Source organism: Tetrahymena thermophila (assembly GCF_000189635.1).
Source record: "Tetrahymena thermophila SB210 genomic scaffold scf_8254629, whole genome shotgun sequence".
Classification (NCBI taxonomy): Eukaryota; Ciliophora; class Oligohymenophorea; order Hymenostomatida; family Tetrahymenidae; genus Tetrahymena; species Tetrahymena thermophila.
In genome coordinates, this window is record NW_002476398.1 from 8,755 (window position 1) to 29,716 (window position 20,962).

Genomic DNA, 20,962 nt, shown 5'->3' on the forward strand with positions numbered 1-20,962 from the left:
AAATTCTTACATTTATAAATTATTAGGCTATATGATAGAGGCACTATTATTGATAGCACGATCTACAGCTAAGTCACTTAATAAGAAACTTAAAAAATAAAGAAAAGTAAATATTTGTAGCCAAGCCTAACAAAATCCCAGTAATAAAATTGCTGCTGATAATCTAAAGTAAAGAATCCATATAAAACTTAGTATTTAAACATTTTTATGAAAAATCTAGCTTTATAGATTCTATAAACAAATAAGCATATTAGGATTGATAATACTATTACAGTAATAACTAAATTTATATTTCCAAATATATTAGAAGTCATTTCATCACATGAAATTGATAAATACTCCATTATGAATCCTTTTTTGTCAAACTTTTAGCAATTAATCTATTTGTTATATTTTATAAAATTACATTCTTTTTAATTTTGAGAAATAATAAATGAATTACTGATCTAAATATTTTCGATAGAATTGAGTTATATGAAAAATAAACAAAAATACTTAAAGAAATCAGAATATCTTGTAAGTAATTTTGATAATTAAACTTAATTCTTAAAAGCATATAAAATATTATTATGCAGGATATAATAGCAAAGTAAGTTCCCAATAAAAAGTAAATTCCTTTGTAGATTATACTGGTTCCAGAGAATTTTTATTCTAAAAAACACTCGGATATCCTTATTTAATCTGTAAAAAGATTACCAATATCAATAAAAATATATGAAAAAGTATTAGGGATGTAGCAATCATACCAAAACATAATTCCTATAATAGATGATTAATAAACTAAAAATTTAATAGTCCTTGCAATACTTTAATCATTAAAACCATAGTACTTTTTACTAAGGATAGTAAGCACCTTCTTGGTTAACTTTAAATGAACTTAAATTTGTATGTAATAAGTCAAGAAAATCATTAAAATAAAGGCAATAAGTGATATCATTAAAGGATAAGCTATTTCTGCAAAAGTTGTTTGGCTACATCTTTATTTTTATTTAAAATATTAAAACAATTATCAAAATAGTAAATTACCTTTGACATTTTAAATCCAAATTCATGAAATAACTATCTCCCCAATGTTAACCATTCCTATCACAATCTTCACAAAGTGCTCCAATATATCCTAATTAAATCATATTATAAATGTATTTATTCAATTTAATAAATTTACCTTCTTTGCAATAATAATTTAAGTCAGTACTTTAGATTTTTAACAAACTCCTTTTTTTAAATTTCTTATATAGCTAAATATCACCAACACAATTTTTACAAGGAAATAAAACAATAGATTTTTAACTTACTCTCCATAAATTAGAGGGTAAAAGGATTTTATCTCTAAAGCATTTAGCTTAGGGGCTTGGACATATTTAACATGTATCTGAAACCTAAAAGCTATAGGAACCATCTTAGCAATCATAACATAAGTCAAATTTTTCTTGAAACTTTTTTGGTATTTATCCTGGTAAACAAACTTAAACCATCTGAATATTAATAATTAGTTGATAAGAATCATATCCTATTATAATTTCATCTTTGTTAAAAACTGGAATTTAAATTAAATCACTTGTTATAGATAATAATAATTATTATTTTGAGTATCCGTAAACCTGAATTTACTAAGTTAAATTGAAAATCCCATTTTTATGAGCAATTTTATTTTAATTCAAAAAACCGCTTCCTTAAGTAATATTTATTGAAAGGAAACTATCTTAAGGAATGTTTTAAATATAATTATTTTAATCGTCACATAAAGCCAATAATATTTCATCCTAATTATTTTATTTAAATAATATTTATTTAACAAATACTTAATAAGCTAAACAATAAATCTTTGAAATAATCTATTATGAAAATTGATTATTAAAAATAACTTTTCTTTAATATTTTTCCCCCAATAATAAGTGGTAGGATGAGTATATTTTAGTCGTTTTTGATTTTTTTCTAGATATTTGTTAAAAAAATATAAATTAAAAATAAAATGAATATTTACTCTTAAAGTGCCACCTTGATGATTTTGAATATTTATATATTGAGTATCAGTCAATTATGTTTTATTAACAGTAATAATAAATTTAGTTGGTGAAGTTTAAATATTTTCTCCATATTAATAACCTTTGTTATCTTTATATGTATTATTAGTATATTTATTAACTCTTTATCCTGTTGTTGAAGCTAAAACTCCTCCAAATTTTGCTTTGTTATTAGAAAAAGTACAATTTTAAAGGTTGATTAAATTAGTTAAAATATTTTTTTTTGTATTTTCTAAAAATAGTGCTCCACCATATTACCTAGCAGTATTAGTATCAAAAAGAGTCTAATATATAAATACTGTTGATTCTTTTATGTACAAGGCTCCTCCATTGACATTAGCTATATTATGGGAGAATGTAGAATTGCTAATAACCAATTTATCTTAAAAGCTTTATAAAAGTTTGGATAGATTATATATGTATTATTTATTTTGTTATAACTATAAGCTAGATCCATACTGTGCTAAGTTATTTTAAAATGTTGAATTTTACATATCTAATTTAGAAGATAAAATTTCAATTATTCCTAAATTGCACTGTAAACATTTATTTTAATTTACTGTAAGATTAAAAACTAAACAGTTTTAGCTATGAAAACTTGCTAGGTTTGATACACGATTGTCTTGATGCGATAAGTCTTCAATGATATTTTGGTTATTTAAAATTTAAGTGTGCTATATTTAAATATTTTTAACATTGTTCACATTTATTAATTTGCCATAGAATACACTTTTTTCATAAATGTTATTTATATCTAAGTAATTTAAAACATTTTAAATGCTGAACATTTAAGAAAAAATTATGCCTTTAAAGTATTTTAGTACATTTGAATCTTTAAATTTATAGGGGACTATCTAAAATCTAGATTAAAAAAACTAGACATTTCTTACATCCTTTATGAAAATCTGAGAAGAACTCAATTATTAAATATTTAATAATGTATATTAACTTAGCAAATTTGCTATATTTTCAACAGTACTTATGGTGTTTTGAATTTAATTATTTACTTTTGTTTTTGATATTACAACTTCAGATTAAAAATCAGAGCTACTTTAAATATTAATGCTACTACCTTAGCATGATAAATTATCAAAGAAAAAGCTCTCTTAAATTATGAAAGCATTTTATTGATTTGATGATTAAATATTTATGGCTCCGCCACTAAACAAAGCTAGATTTTTAGAAAAGATAGACTTAAATACCAATACATCTAAGCTTTCAGACATAAATCCATCTAAATAAAAAGCACCTCCTTTCGTTTCTTGATCATTGTTACTGTATGCCTTATTGTTAATAAAAGTGCTATTAATTAGATTTAATGTTCCTTTACCTTGCATTATTAAGTAAAATGCTCCTCCATTTAAAGCATTTCCATTAATAAAAATGGATTTTTTAATAATTAGTTTTTAGCTTGTAATCTTAAAAAATCCTCCATTTCTTACTGAATTATAGTTCTAATAGCCATTTGAATTAGTAAAATTACAAGATTTTAAAATCATCTATTAAACTGATCCTTCAATCCAATTAAATGGACTGCTTATATCTAAGTCTGCAAATGTTGAGTTTAAAATTGTTGCTTTTATCTAAAGACCCTGAAAGTAAAATCCTAGTGATATTTTGCCTAAACTTGTCTAAATTTTTATAAATATTTAAGAAAAATGTAAATTCATCATTTTTTATAAATTTTATAGAGTTATAAATAAATTTAGGAGGAGGGGTGGATTTCATACATTATTATTTAAAAATGAATGAAAACATATATTCTTCTATATGCTTCTATCAACTTAGAAACCTGCTAAGTGCACATCCCTCCCCCCTTAAATCCTCTAAATTTGAAAAGATTTTATTTAATGTTGAAATTTTACCTTATTATTTAAGACTTACGACTTAAAAAATGAAAAAGTAACATTTTAAACTGTTAAGCTAATTTATTGTTTTGAATATAAAGAAAAAATGGTAACATCATTTGTATATCTTTTCAGTAGTAGAGTAGATTAAGTACTAAATAAATTTGTTACTGTAATTTAAAAGTCTTTTTGCAAATAATTATTTAAGCTATTTTCTATTTAAAATATGTTTTTCTAAAAATAAATTCCCTCTAATTTAATATTTTTGATGTTAATTTAATTTTTTGTCTATCTTAAGTAGCATATCTAAGCAGCAAAATATTATGAACTAGTTTGATATTAATATACTTATTGCAAAAGTATGTTTCTAACACTGTCAGTAGAGATAAATAAAAATTATTAGTTGTCAACTATGGTAAGATTTTGTATCTAAACAAAATTTTATTGATTAAATTGCACTATAACTTAAGTATAATTGGAAGAAAATTAATTTCTTAATATGTTTATCCCATGAATACTGCTATTACGATTTTGTTATGTTTGAAAGAATAAAAATAAATAACTATCAGAGTTGACCTTGTTATCTATAATGTCGATGCCAGAAAATGAAGAACTTTGATTTTAATCTTTAAAATAGTTATCATATTATTATAAAAAGCTGTAGTTAGTAATTGTATTAGATATGATTTAAATTTATGTTAACATGAATGTATTAGCGGCGATTAGAGGTAATACTGCTTATTTTTGGGTTTATTAGAATGTACAATTATTGAAAGTTAAGTTATCAATCTACAAAAAATCCAAGAAATCAGAATTTAGTATTGTAGATCCATGAAGAAAGCTACTGTTTAAGAATATTATATTATTTAGTAAGATACCAATATATTGGTCTACTAATAGATTCTACTTCATATCTAATAGTAAAGATTACTAGTCAAATAATGATTAATTTACAAATAAATTTGTAATATCTATTGTAATATTCATGCTGTTCGTTGATATTAACTTAGATTATTAAAACAAAACCTATTTATAAAATTTTAATAAAATTAATTACCTTAATTCTTAATTCTTATCTAATAGTAAAGATTTTTAATAAAAATCGAAGTAAAAAAATAAATCAAAAATTTTGAAATAAAAAACTTACATTATTTAATTTAACTTAATTCATCTTAAGGTATATAGAAGAATTCTAAGTATTGTTTATATTTATTAATGATGTTGATTCGAAGATTTGGATATTCTGGAAAACTACTTGTTCTAATTTTACTTTCGTCTATTATATTGTTTATAAATTAAATGTCATGAATTAAATACTTTATATCAATTATTATATTTGTAAAAATTAACAATTAAATAGCTAAATATTTGTTAATGCTTTATCAACTAAAATGAGACCTAATTTAGCGTCGTTCCTTTGCTGTAAGAAAATTATATTTTTTATATAAATTTAATCAAACCCTTAAACAGTAAAAGCATCCAATTAATAAAATTTTAAAACAGAATTCTAATTTAAAGTTGTAATATTTAAAGAAGTAGACAAAGCTCTAATACTATCCTTTATATTAATACTGAATTTTTAAGGTCTATAATCATAGCAACTACCATCTACAAATATTAATTGTACTTCTAACTCTTTTACTTAGAGTTCATTATAGTATATAATTGCTTAGTTATATTCTATCTCATTTATTAAAAATTAATTCAGATCTATTTCATTAAGTCTACTGAAATTTATAGGATTCTGCAGTGAACCATCTCCTAATCTTGTACTCAAATCTAAACATTAAGCATATATAACTTTTTATTTTTTATAATAGCATCCTTGCTCAGATTTATTGCATAAATAACACTTTCTTCTTGATTTATCATATGTTATCTAGTAATTCTGTAGTACATAGCTTTAATCTAGACTCTATTTGCATGAAAGGCATTAAGCATCATATATAAATAGTGGATTGATGCTTACATCACTATTATTTACACAAGTCTCACAGCTTTTAAAAAAAAATTAAATAAATTAAAAAAAAACAATATTTTATAATTATTAATATGTACAGTATGGGACAGATCTAACAATCATTTCCAGAAGAAGTAAGACTAATCATAGTTTTAGGATTAGGTATATAATTTTATTTGAAATAAAGAATTCCAATAAAATAAGAAAGTTAATTTAACTCAGCTATAAGCTTGTCATAATTGCATTATACGCACTAAGGCTAATTATTTATTAAAATACATAAATTGCAGTTTGGTCCACATTGAATTTTTATGCATTTTTTTTACTGTTAATCGAATTAATATCCTTTTTAACACTCAGTACAGTATAACTGATAGTCATTTTAATAATAATTTAACCTTTAATTTACAGTAAATTATGTTCTTTTATAAACTAACTCGGAGGTGAAATTGTAATATCTATAACCTATTTCATAAAAATAAAATAATTAAGTATCTAGTATCTAATTTTATATAATTTACCTTCGTAGCACTTTGCACATCCAGTTGGGCATTATATACAAGAAAATATTGAAGGTATACTATATTAGTCTATGCATTTAGTACATTAATAAATCTAATAGAATGGGCTAGGATTTTGTGGATCTTAATACTTATAACATTCCTAGCATCCTACAATCTTTTTAAAAATAATTAAAAATAAATTTAAATTATTTATAAAAAAATTTTACATTTCTTGAACAAATATCATCTTAGCAAGCACCAGGGTTCACAACTTAGTTAAGAATTTATCCTGAATTACAAAATTAACATTAAATTTTATTCAAAGGAGAATAACAACTTTCGCATCTATTATCTGAAATTTGTTACTAACATCCATCCAAACAACTACTTGCATCGCCAGATAATATATAACCATCTACACACTGTTTGCATATTTAATTTGCAATTGTAGAATTTTATGTAAAGGACCATATATATAGTGTAAGATCATAACTTTATGCTATTTAAAAAGTTGTATATCTACAATTTTAAATTTCTTTCTAGCAAAATTGACCTTTTTTTAGTAAATATTTAAGAAATATTAATAAAGTTTGCATTAAATTACCGTCATATCCAACTACGTATCCTTATGGGCATTAGATACATTTTTTAATAAAATTCTGTGTAGAAAATTCATAATAAGATAGATATTATAATTATCTAATATTATAGTTCAACACTGTCTTATAATTTTCTATTTTGTTAAAAAATAAATAAATAAATTAAGTCTATTTTAATATTTTGAAAAAATAAGGTTATTTTTAAAAATATTTAATTCATTTGTTAAGTAAAAACCAAAATAAAAAATAAATAATATTAATTTTTCTATTTTAGAAGGGGTGAATTAAAAAAAATTTTTTTTATTATTTTAATTAAATGTTTCTTAGGTTAAAAAATAAAATTATAAAAGACTATCAAAAAATAAAGGAAAATTTATAAAAATGATTATAGATAAAAAATCAGTAATAAATAAAGATATTTTTTTACCATATTAGCAATAAAGACAATTAATACCACAATTATCACATGATTGTAGATTGTAGGAAACCAAATAATATTGGCTACACTTTAAGCAAATTGTCACAAAATAATAATACTTTTATTGATTTTTTTCAATTTAAGATTTAGGTATCACTTTTCCTGAAATAAAAGTTGCGTATTAGCAATTTATGCAAAAATCTGGGCATTTTTGACAACTTCCATTATCATCATTAATATAATAATCCTAACATTAAAGGCACATTACTTTTGAATCAGAAATTTAAACACAGGACAAGCAACCTGTAGGACCTTTTTTTAAAAATAAACTTAAAATTAATTTTTTAAAATCTTATAGAATTTACATAATCTTGATCTATGAAAATATAACTAATAAGGAGCTTATGTTGTGCTAATTGGTGAGATGATATAATTTTATGCAGCATATTTTTATGATGTAATTTGTAGAAGATTATCTAACTTAACTATAAAGTTTTAACAATTTCTATACTTTGATGAAATCTAATTCCTATTTTAAAAAGGTATTTATTTATCAAATATGAAAGGAGATGTAAAAAAGAAATATGAATACCATGTACCATATTCTGAAGAGCAATCTAAACATGAATAAGTTGGTATTTAATTATAATAAATCTTCAAAGTATTATCTTAAATTATTTATTTTTAACATTAAATACAAAACTATTAATTTGATGTATCCTAATACAAAAAGAATCCTTCAATACATTATGTACAGAAATTAGGAGAATTGCAAGAAAAACATCTTTTTTTTAAAGTAAATAAAATAAATTTTAATTTTAAAGCAATTTTTAAATTATACCCTTTTGGGCACTTAAGGGAAGGAATAGACTAACAATAATCTTAATCATAGCAATCTTGTTTCACATAAATTAGCTACATATTAAAAAATAGTTGTGAGCTTGATAATAATGCTTTTTCTTCTATGCTAAAGCATTATTAGTTTCCTGGGTTAAAATAATAATTTGCACACATTAAACACTGATTTTTAACAACTGTAGTGTCTTAGCAAAAACCTTTATTATTCATGCAATTCATGTTTCCTTAGCTATTTGGAGTATTGAGGTCTTAAATTTAACATGTTTTTAATTTGGGTACATAAACAAAACATTAATTTCCTTTTAAAATTTTTAGTAAATCTTAAGAGCCAAAGCACATATTGTTAAATTTGCAATAATTTTCTGGGCATATATCACATTAGCCTGAATTTAAGTATTAGCATATTCCTTTTTGGTTTTAAATGAAAATATTTTCTGAATGTACTTAAATTTAATGAAGTATAAAATAAATATCTCTTAAATGATTAGTTACCATTTATGTCTTTACAAAATAAAGCTGGAGGCTATTGAAGATCAATACATGTTCCAGAGTTTTAATTTGTTAAGCATTAGCTAACTTAACAATATACACATGATCCATTTTTTGCACACATACCATTTTTTCCTAGACAATAACCTTGTTTAATATCTTAGATTTTGCAAGACTGACTAACAGGGTCTATGCAATATTTTTCATAAGCACACATTATCTAACATTCAATAATAATAAAATTGTTGTTAATTAATAAATTAAATAAATAAATAATCTACAGCAACGGTCTCTCCTTCTTTCAAGCAATGCTATGTATCGATCTATATACCTTTGTTTGATTTAGATTAATATAAATATTAATTAATCAGAATTTTATTTAAATTAAAAAAATATTTGGATTTAAATAAAAGTTAATATTATTTTATATATCTTTATTTTAATAAATTACCAATAGTATTTGGATTTGAATAATCTAATTAATAGCAAGAAGCTAGTTGATTTTAAGGATTTATAATCAAGCAGAATCTATAATTATATGTAAAATAAGTATATCAAGCATAATTAATTAATTACTCATTCAAAAAAAATATTTTGTGTTAAAAGTTACCCTTCTTTATAACAATTAGAAGCTCCATATTAACCTTCAATTTACTCTGGTAAGCATTTTTAAGTTTAATTTTCTTTACCAGGAAATTTATTTGATAAAGGTACACATGCCCCATTTAATATACAAAAATCGGGTTGACAATAATTTGCTATAAGTTCACCCTATTATAAACATTATTAATTGACTAAACTTCTTCCTATCTTATTATCATCATTCATCAAAACACACTTATAACCATCATTTGGATTAATACAGTATAAACCATAAAGACAACCCATACTATTTGCTATTATAATTTTTAAGTTTAAGTAAAGGTTATTTAACTTTTTAAATTAAAATAATATACGCATATTTATATCCTAACATGTTTAATTAATGTTTTTAGCCTTATATATTAAATTAGGAAATTAAAGATCCTTTTCTTAAAGTAATTAGCATTTCTATTTTCCTCCTCTTTTATTTATCAACAAAAAATGAAATAAAATAATTTTTTCAATTAAGATTTATTAAAATTACCCAAGATCGAGAATACAATATATCATATCAAAACATTCAACTATTTCTATAATTATTTAAATACTATGTACAAAATTTAATTAAAAATTAATTTTACATGTTGAAGTTTATTAATCTTTCAATACACAATCTCCATTAATGTCTCTTCCTACAACTTAATTGCCAAAAGCTAATTGGCCCAAAGAAAAACAAAAATCTAAATTTTTAGGATCACTATATTTACAGCTCCCTTTGACACAAATGTCTATATTATCTCCTTTAAATTAACTGGGATCTATATAAGATAAGCAAACACCTGTTCCTTTTTATCTGGCAAATCTATTATTTTTAAATGACAGAAGCAAGGATTAGCATGCATTACCAAATTTATCGTTAAGGCAGAATTAACCTGGGCTACATCTTACTGCATTTGGTAAATCTTGCTGAAGGCAATTACCTTTGCTATCTATTCCAGCTCTATTTATATCTCCATCTAATTCAAAGCATCCTTGTTATGATGGATTGTTTGGGTTTTATTATAAGCAATAACTTTCTGAGCATTATAATATTTCTAAACAAAAATAATTTTAATTATTTGTTCTTTTATCATAAAAAATTATTACGTGAGTAATAATATCTTTCTGAATGAGCACATTAAAAGTTATCCAAAACTCCCTATTAAAATTAATGTTTTATTGAATATCTTTTATAAAATGAATTATTAATACAGCCTAAGCAGGATTTGTGTCGTTTATTTATACACAGTTTTTGGTAGATAAATCTATGCAGTAATTTGCTGCACACTCAACGCTTATTCCTTCTCCCTTCTTCAAACATTAATAATATTTATCTCTCCCAACATATTATTGGTCATACGCCTTGCATGCATTTTCAACTATGCAAAAACTTTTTATAAATTTATTTGAGTTAGAAAATTTAATTGAAATTTATATATATTCTCTCTTATATTTGTACTATTATCCACTCAAAATACCGAATTTAAAATTAAAGATAAATATAAAAAATAAACTACTTTAAGTAAGTATCTATTTTTTCCCCCCCATTAAAAAGATAGATATAATTTTTTTAAAGTGGTTTTTAAACGAGGGAATTGATGAATGAGTTATGATGAAATATCATTTTTTTAAAATGATGATACAATAATTAATATAATCCAATAATATTCATAATATTACCCTGTATAGCATTAAATGATAGATTTGCTTGGAGTTTTTCCAGATTCTAGACAAAGATATTGAGAAGAATCAACTCCGACATATTATTTTCCATCAAGCCTTCTAATATATCCTTACTAATCTTGGCAATAATTGTTTCTTAAGTTTACCAGATCTTTAAAATTAATAAATAATATTATTATTATTTTTAAGTAAAATAATGTAAGATACCAACTAATTATCCTTAATTTGTTTATTAATTTTCAACAGCGCACTACTTATTTTAGACTATATATCCGAGATATAAAGAAGTCCTTGGATAAACAACACAAAATTTTAATGATGAATAAACAGCCATGCATATATTTTAATTATCATTGTAACAAGTATCTAAATTATTAGTAGCTTCTTAATCACTTAAACAAATAAGTGACGTATCTCTCCCAATAAATTAACCAAGATTAATTTAATAGCAATAACCACTGTAATAACATCCATTACCAGTAGAGCCAAAATTTATAGTTTATTAGCAAGTATTTTTTTGAAAATCTAAACATACTTAACTGGACAAAGCACACCTTTAAAATATTGATGATAATATTGTTTAATAATTATCCTTGAACCAAAAATCATTAAGTTTCGTGTGTTAAAATATTCATATAATTTTTTCCAATAAATATATTATTTTACCTCACTGGCGTAGATACACCATAGTCCAAACACATTCCATTTGAATCTATACCAGCAGCTCCTTAGGTACCATCAAGATAAAAGCATCCAAAAGAGTTTAAGAGTAGTTTTTTTTGATAGCAATGATTAACTGAACACTTTTTCCAATCTATAATAAAGTTTTAGGTATTAAATTTTTATATAAATAGAATTTTACTTTAGTAATATTTCCCTCTTTATAAGCAATTTCCATAATAATCAATTCCCTATAATAATTATTTATACAGATTAAAAAAATTAACCAAAGAATTTTACTGAAGTTTAGATATTTTAATCACTTAAATTGTAGCAAATTGAGTTATAAATACAATAATCTTAATCATAGGCGCATTCTATGGCTGAACTTTACTAAACTAAGCCACAATATTAATTTGAAAGCTTAGAGACATTCTTTGAATCGAATCCAATTTTTTAACAACTATTATTCGATATACAGTATCTATATATATTTAATAATAAATTTCTTTAAATATTTGCTTCTATTTTATTAATAAATATACCCTTAAATACAAGACTCAATGTATGGAGACTAATCAGATTATTTCAGGCATCTATTATAATTATAGCTATCTAATCTGCCATAATATGGAGGTAATATTTTTTAGATAACATAACTATCATCCTAACAAAAATTGGGATTCAAATTAGTAATCGCTTTTTAAAAATATTTGTAATAAATAAATGAGTAATTTAAATAATTATTACTTTAAAATTATGGTTAAGATGTATATGTTTGATAACCTTCTTATGCACAATATCCTGATGAATTTATGTACCCTAAGTAAGTAAAGTAAGTAGGAATCTAATAATAGTATACACACATAGTTCCATCTCTTTTTTAGCATATATAACTAGGATTTTATAAACAGTTTTAGACATTTTAAGGTTAAAGAGATTATTCAGATTGTATACAATAGTAATATATGTCTCTTCCAATATACTACTATAAGCTGAATTCATAGCATTTGTTTGCTTGTTGACAATAATTTTAATAGCCTTATAAGTTGATACATATTTACGAAGAATTTAAATAGCAAATGTATGAAAAGTTGGTAGAGCATCTAATTAGTTAATTAATTTTATTTATTAATTTAATTAAGAAATCATTGATTTTTTAATTATTAAAAATTCATTTCATAGTAAATAAAAATATTGTTTATAAAAATAAGATTAAAAATATGATATTATTTAGTATGCAAATGTTTGAAAGTAAGTAACCCTTTTAATTTTGAATAATTTTAAAAAGTAAAAATCTATCTTTAAAAAAAAATAAAAAATAAAATTTTCTGGTTAGATAAATAGATTAATATTTAATTTATTGTTTTTACTTTTAAAATATTTCAAAAAAGTATTTTTATTTAAAATAGAAAATTGAAAAAATATTTGAATTTTGAAAAGACATTTTATAATAAAGAATTTCTTTAACTTTCAAAATAAAAAATATTAAGTCTAAATAATTATTTACCTATCAGCTTTTTATTCAAAATTTTGAACACAAAATCCTTATGAATCAATTCCAACTGCTTATTAACCATCCATCTTAATACATTTTGCATTATTAGCTTGACCATACATGCAGTAATCAGAAGCACATATTTATAAATCTGTTTTAGCGTAAAACAATTTTTCGAAAATATTTTAAACTTTTTAAAATTAGAATAAAAATAAATCTTTACTTTAGTAATATATATTAGAAGCAGCGCATAAACCATCTTTTCTAATACCCTTATATTTAAATATATATTATTAATATTTAAAAAAATAAATTAAAATATTAAATCTAATTTAGTTACACATACATCATAGTCTTGATTAAAAAAAATACGTATACAAACTCTAGGATTTTCTAGCAAGCAGACATTTCCTTCATAAAAACAAGAAATAGAAATTGGTTCATTATAATTTCCACAAGTTCCACCCATCTTAACTGCTGGGTAACTAGCACTCAATGGCATACATGTTTATTATGAAGTATCATAGCAATGCTTTCTAATTATTTTATCATTTTATTTTGAAATAGAAAATTAAATAAAAAAATTTATTCTACTAATCGGCGCAGAGTTGTAAATTTCTGTATTTAAGATAAAAATCCTATTTTTCTACTTTTTAAAAGATACATATTCCGTCAGAATCTTTTCCCTAAAAATTGTATTTTTAAAGACTAAAATCATTTTAAAATAAAATGCTTATACAATAATTTAAGGATGAATTGAATGATCCATTTTGACGCATGTTATTTATTTATCTTAAAAATAAATACAATAATGCGGTTTGCAAATGATTTATGCATCACTATGAAAATACTAATCTTGTAACACACATTCATTCTTATTTGCTTTGCCCTACAAATTATAGTATTTTTTTTAAATAGTAAAAGCGAATTCAAGTAAATTACATATATTTAAGGTGATTTATAATTTAAACAGGATTTTTGATATTATTTGTTTGTAAATTTACAATGAGAATCATTGCAGTAGATTTCCTATGAATAATTTTAATTTTCATCCACACAATAACCATCAATCGTAATTCCCTTAATTGATTATATTAAATTAAAATATAAATTTGTGATTAAAAATAATATTACGACTGCTTCTGATTAATTTAAACACCTATCTAATTAAATTGAAAAACAATATCCTTTACTTAATTTAATAACCTTGAATAAATAAATTATTTCAAATTAAATTCAATTTACTTTTCACCGCATTTCTGCTTTAATTATTTATCACAAAAATAATAAAAAGAAAATCTTTATTCAACTAAACCTTTTTATATTAAGCCATTGTAATCTTAACAAAATCCTAACTTAATATATTTCAGCACTATTAATACAAATATTTATTAATTTACAAATGGGCTTTTAAATTCAATAATAGGATTAAAATGACTCTATTTTTAAAGAATTTTTACATGAAGGTTTATTTTTATTTAAGATAATCTAGTTTAGTCTTACGCAGATGCTGTCCTCTTAGTTTATAGCAACTATGCTATTATTAGACTCTACTTTAATACACATTTTTCTATCATAAGTTATGCAGACATTATTTGATTCACTTAGACAAAAATCTATTTCATCATATAAAACTGAATCAATAACGCAAAATCCTGTCTTTTTCTCTCTTCCAATAAACTGTAAACCATCAATTTAAACACATCTTTTTTGAATAGGGTTTAAGCATTCTAATCTTCCTTAGCAAAAACAGCTGATTAGCTGAAAATATTAGCACAAAACCAATACAATTTGTATTAACATATTCTTCTGTAATTTGATTGATTTTTAATTTAATTTAATATTAATCTTTCAATTTTTTAAGATCAATTTTATATTAAATTAATATTTTTAGGTGGTTATTACTAATAAATTACATAGGTAATTAATATTTTTTATTCAATTGAAAGATATTTTTTATTTTTGTTTCATTTGCAAATTAGTGGTTTAGAAAACTTTATATTCATTTCCATTTCAATCCCAATTATCCTATTTAAGATTAAAATAAATAATAATATAATAATTTATAATATTTTAAGCAGATTAAAGAAATTAGTAATCATTTTTATTTATTGTTCATATTTAATTAGTATGAAAAGGCATTTATTTTTTTTATTTAACTCATATTTATTTTGGGTAACTATGGGCTAGTTAATTTAATTGTTTATCTGATAAAAATTTTTTCACTCTAATAGATTTGCACACCAAAATTATCCTTTTAGAATATTTTCCTTCATATCACTTTATCCTATAGATTTATTTAAACTGTAAAAATAAATTCCAGAATTGAATTTCCCCATAATAATTTTTAAAAATAATCCACTTTAACAAGAAAAATTTTCCATATAAATATTTCAAGACTACCATAAATTCTCTCTACCTGTTTCCTAAAGAATTTTGAATGTGTTCCCTTTTATTAATCTAATTCAATTAAGGTGTGTTTCTCCACATAAATATTACTTTGGTTTATTAATATAATGTCAGATATTTCTTCTTAATGCCAATTAAATGGATCATCTGATTTATATTCTATTGGTGATATTTAGAAATGAGATATTTGGATTTTTAGAAGCTAAAAGATATTTAAAGGGTTATAATTGAAATTTATTAATTGTTGATACAAAAACTAAACTTGTATTCAACACTAATAATGATTATCGCATCTTTACCCAATCAATCTTTCAATTCTAATCACATAGTTTTTTTTATTTTCTTTTTGCTCTATTGTAAGAATGCTGTTTCTTTCGCGCACATCACTCAATCTTATATTAAGAAATGATTCCATAATTAAAGTTATCATTCTCATAATTCTCAATATTTTATAATACTCATTAATTTGTTTTTAGCCTCTATTAAGTGAGAGGCATTGATTTTTATAGGGTATTATTTATCATTTTTAAAATTGGCTAAGATGTGATAAATATGAAAAAAAATCTAAGTAATTATAAGCTAATTACTATTTTTAATAAATATTAATAATAATTTCTAAATTTATTTATAAAAATTTAATTTAAATGTGTGTATATAAATTTGGCACTCATTACTCTATTTTAAAAATCTTAATATATCTCTGCATGCTTTTATTTAATTTTAATTTTAAAATATGACTATTTTTTAATAATATACTTTTATTTAAAGAGTGTGGTTGTAAGAATCAGCTTTGAAAAAAGCTGAAATAAGCATATACATTTTAAAGAAATAAATAAATTATTGAAATTATGATGCTTCAATATGTAATTTTAATTAATTAAAAAAAACAAATTGAGTATTATACAATAGTAATAATCCACTAAAAAATTAGCTGCAATTTAAATTTCAAACTTTGAATAAAATATTTAAAGAGATAAAATAAAATAATCAGTATTTTATTTAATTTTTATTATTTTTCATTATTATCAAAATAAGAAAGCCTTAATATATTTTAACTCTAATCAAAAATTTATTTTTAAATTAATAATAAAAGAATCAAACAAATATTTTAAAATAATTTTTATTTTATTGCATTTAAACATTGTTTAAAGTTCATAAATAAATTTAAATTTTAGTTAATATTAATAATTTTATTTTACTTTAAAAAAAATTTTTGTTTAAATTATAATTTTATTATTTAAAATATAAAATATAATTCACTATTCATTATTTTTAATACTTGATTGTTTTTCTTTTAATTAAATACTTTTATTTTAATAATATCATCTCAATTGTATTTATGATAATTCTCTGTTAATTTCAAAAACTTATTTTTTAAGTTTGATTTTAAAAGCAGCGTTTCTTAATCTTTCCCAAAGATATTGAGTTTTCCATCTTCTTTAAGCGAACTTATCTAATTAAATAGCTTTATAATTTATTCTAACTTATTTGACCTAGATATAAGATATTAAATTATTTCACCTAATATTTATTAAAAATTAAAATTTAATTTGAAGATTATTATTTAGAGGATTACTATAACTATGCACATTAAATCAACAGAACGCATTATTTGAATTGTTTAATATTCCTGTTTGAATTGCGTGTTATTAATGCAAAAGCATATTGCTGTTAAGTATTATATTCTAAAATCTGCTAAATTTAGCTTTTAGCTTTCAAATCTTCAAATTGTTAATCTATATTTATAAATTTATAAATAAATATTAAAAAGAATGTATTCTACTTTTATATTAGACTAATTATATATATTTATATAGTACCCTAGGGTACTACTGCCTTTTTCAAAGCTACTTACATGAATAATAATAAGATAGTTTTCTATTTATCTACACAAAAACCATCAAACGTAATTTCCTTAATTGGTTATATTAATTTAAGATATAAATTTGTGATTAAAAATAATATTACGATGGCTTCTGATTAATTTAAACACCTATCTAATTAAATTGAAAAACAATACTCCTTTCTTAATTTAATAACCATAAATAAATAAATAAATAATTTCAAATTAAATTCAATTTACTTTTAACCACATTTTTGCTTTATTTATTTATCACATAAATAATAAAAAGAAAATCTTTGTTCTACTAAACCTTTTTATATTAAGCCATTGTAATCTTAAAAAAATTCTAACTTAATTATATTTTAGCACTATTAATACAAATATTTATTATTTACAAAGAGCTTATATGATAAATAATAAGATTTAAATGACTATATTTTTGAAGAATTTTTACATGAAGGCTTATTTTAATTAAAGACAATCTAATTTAGTCTTACGCAGATGCTGTCCTCTTAGTTTATAGCAACTATGCTGTTATTAGACTCTACTTTAATACACATTTTTCTATCATAAGTTATGTAGACATTATTTGATTCACTTAGACAAAAATCGATTTCATCATATAAAACTGAGTCAATAACGCAAAATCCTCGCTTTTTCTCTCTTCCAATAAACTGTAAACCATCAATTTAAACACATATTTTTTGAATAGGGTTAAAGCATTCTAAACTTCCTTAACAAAAACAGCTGATTAGCTGAAAATATTAACACAAAATCAATACTATTTATATAAACATATTCCTCTGTTTTACAAAATAATTTGTTTGATTTTTAATTTAATATAAATCTTTCAATTTTTTTAAGATCAATTTTATTAAATTATTATTTTTGAGTGGTTATTACTAATAAATTACATAAATCAATTGAAAGATATTTTTTATTTTTGTTTCTTTTGCAAATTAATGTTTTAGAATATTTTATATTCACCTCGATTTCTGTTACCAGTAACCAGAATTTTAAATTATAAATTCCCATTTATTCTTTTTAAGATTAATATAAATAAATGATAAATTATAATATTTTAAGCTAATTAAAGAAATTTGTAATCATTTTTAGTATATTATTTTAATTTATTTATTTATCAATAATTTGTGGGCTTCAAATGTTTCTTCGAAATTTGATAATTCACTTATTATTCTCTTTGACTTATTCAGGATAGATTCACTTGAAAATTTTCTTTATTTTTTAGATATTTTGTATTTATTTTTGTTTTCAATCTAATATTATTAATGATATTGAATGTGAGCATCACAAACTAAATATTGAAGAAAATGAAAAATGTTTAGTTGAAATAATAATTGATGACATTTTAATAGAAAATGTTATGGTTTTGTAATATATTGAGTAAAAATATGAAATAATGACAAAAAAGTAAATGAGATAAGATACTTTAATATAATCTAAAAGGTTTTTTCAGGAGTATTTTTATGATGCCTAAAGTGCTGCCTTTAATTTAGTCTATGCAGGAAAGTCTGTTCCTAAAAATTAGTTCACTAAGACCATATTTTGAAAGAAGTTTAGTATGGGATTTTATTGTCAGTTGTAGATAAAAAAATAAGTACAACACTTTCTGATTTCATTTAGATTATTCAAATAAAGATAATTTTGCTCTTATAAATGATTTGGAAGACGAAGTTGCAGAAACATTTGATTGATTCTGATAAGACTTAACGAAAAAAATTTTTGTTTAGGAGTTTCAATGATAATATATTAAAAGCAGATAAAATATTATTCAAATTTTTACTTTAGAATATTTTATCAAATTATAAAAATATCTAAAAAATGATAATTTAATACATTTCAAAACTACTTATTTAGACATATTGTATTGGAATAAATAGTAAATGGCTTAATTTATTTGTATAGCATTTATAAAAAATAATAATAAGTAAAATATGCTGGAGGTTATCAATATTCTTTAGAGTAAAATTTTTTTTTTTTTTCATCTTTTGTGCAAATTTTGGTAATTAATTATCTTCATATTTCATTTTACAGGATTTTATCAGAAAAAGATATACAATTAATATTTATTTGTGATTATGCTTGTAACTTATTCATTTCGTTATTTTATTTTAATTCTTTTATTAAATAAAAAGCATTTACTCTTCAAATAATAATATCTGATAAATATTAAAGAGTCATTTATTTATTAATTTTACTGGAATTTTAGAAAGCATCATATTAATTTAATATTATTATTGAATGATTGATAGCTTAGGTAAAAAATACACTCTTTTTACATCCAACTTCAATCATTTAGTTTATTACATATAGTTAGACTTCAATCAGTTTCAAACCAAATTTATGAAAAGCTGAACAATTTTGAAATCTAAATTAAAACCTCTTTAACTTAATTTCAGTGGTGATATATTATTAAAATTAAATAATCATAGGGAAATATTTTATTTCCCCATTACAAATAAAAGATTTTTAATATAAATCACTAGAATTTGGCTCTATCTTATGCTTTAATTTAATATTTATTGTCAGATTAATAACAAAGGATTAATTTTTATGTTTCTTTTTTATTTTAATTATTTTTTAACCAACAAATTAATTCAAAAAAACTAACAAATTTTATTCTGTAAACAATTTAATTTAAATTAAAAGAAAATTTTAAATATCTAACAATTTTACATCTGTCAATTAAAAGTCGAATAAATTAATTTGCTTGGTCCTTAAAGAATCCAAATACGTATTTCAAATTAATGATTTCGAAATTTTTTTTGCTATTTACAAAAGCAGTTTACTTTAAAATTTATATGTTTTTGTAAATTACAATTTAAAATAATTCTTTATTTTATTTAAAATAAAATTTTAATCTTTTTAAAAAAAGATTTCTTAATATTTATTCAAAATTTAAGATAATTTTGATAAATTTTGTAAAGACCTATGTATAATTTGTAAATTCTTAGATTAAGTAAGCTATTTTACATTTTACGGCAATCAATTAATTGAAATACATTTTATTTCAATTATATTAGATATTTAAATAATTTAGATAAGATATGAAAAAAAATCTATTTACTTATTTTATTGAACAATTAATCACATAAATTTTTAAAATAGAATAATTTAAGATAATTTGTATTTTCTAATTTATGGCAACAAAGTAATTTAAATCTATTTAATTCTAACAGCGATATTTGATATTTAAAATTCATTAAGAAAATAAATACTAAAAAATCTAAATATCTTATTTTTATTTTAATTAACAATCATACAGATTCATACAAATTTTGCATAAGATAAATTAAGATAATTTGTATTTTTGTTTTATGACTGTAAATTAATTTTAATTTATTTATTGCAACCATTAAAATTAAATAATTATCTTTTTTTACTTATTTTTTATTTGAGAAATCCAAAAACTATTATAATCTTCAAATAAAATATGAGCTCTACATAAATTCTGAGCAAAAAAATTTTTTGATTTGCCTATTCTTTAAAAAGTAATAAAAATATATTGCTAGAATGAAACTTGGCTCTC

At 21.6% G+C, this 20,962-nt stretch overlaps 2 protein-coding genes across 2 annotated transcripts; both read right to left on the minus strand. All coding sequences in view use genetic code 6, as the record gives it.

Annotated features, from left to right (window-relative positions):
* Positions 1-310: 310 nt before the first annotated feature.
* On the minus strand, positions 311-14,963 carry TTHERM_01081630 (transmembrane protein, putative; the record flags this gene model as incomplete). The annotated part of the gene is made up of 37 exons (XM_001030466.2): positions 311-977; positions 1,027-1,117; positions 1,166-1,763; positions 1,985-3,655; positions 3,890-4,897; positions 5,019-5,868; positions 5,930-6,296; positions 6,353-6,509; positions 6,562-6,887; positions 6,939-7,067; positions 7,361-7,663; positions 7,717-7,880; positions 7,944-8,135; positions 8,193-8,652; positions 8,702-8,918; positions 8,980-9,029; positions 9,150-9,226; positions 9,309-9,594; positions 9,655-9,761; positions 9,825-9,870; positions 9,922-10,374; positions 10,427-10,478; positions 10,532-10,709; positions 11,000-11,153; positions 11,210-11,556; positions 11,669-11,816; positions 11,865-11,913; positions 11,963-12,146; positions 12,208-12,361; positions 12,413-12,768; positions 13,173-13,311; positions 13,384-13,432; positions 13,501-13,696; positions 13,755-13,846; positions 13,900-14,049; positions 14,103-14,240; positions 14,664-14,963. The coding sequence occupies 37 exons, from the start codon at positions 14,961-14,963 to the stop codon at positions 311-313; spliced, it is 10,905 nt and encodes a 3,634-aa protein (XP_001030466.2).
* Positions 14,964-16,928: 1,965 nt separating this feature from the next.
* Positions 16,929-17,178, minus strand: TTHERM_01081640 (hypothetical protein; the record flags this gene model as incomplete). The annotated part of the gene is made up of 2 exons (XM_001030467.2): positions 16,929-17,090; positions 17,146-17,178. 2 exons carry the CDS (start codon positions 17,176-17,178, stop codon positions 16,929-16,931), a joined length of 195 nt encoding a protein of 64 aa, XP_001030467.2.
* Positions 17,179-20,962: the final 3,784 nt, after the last annotated feature.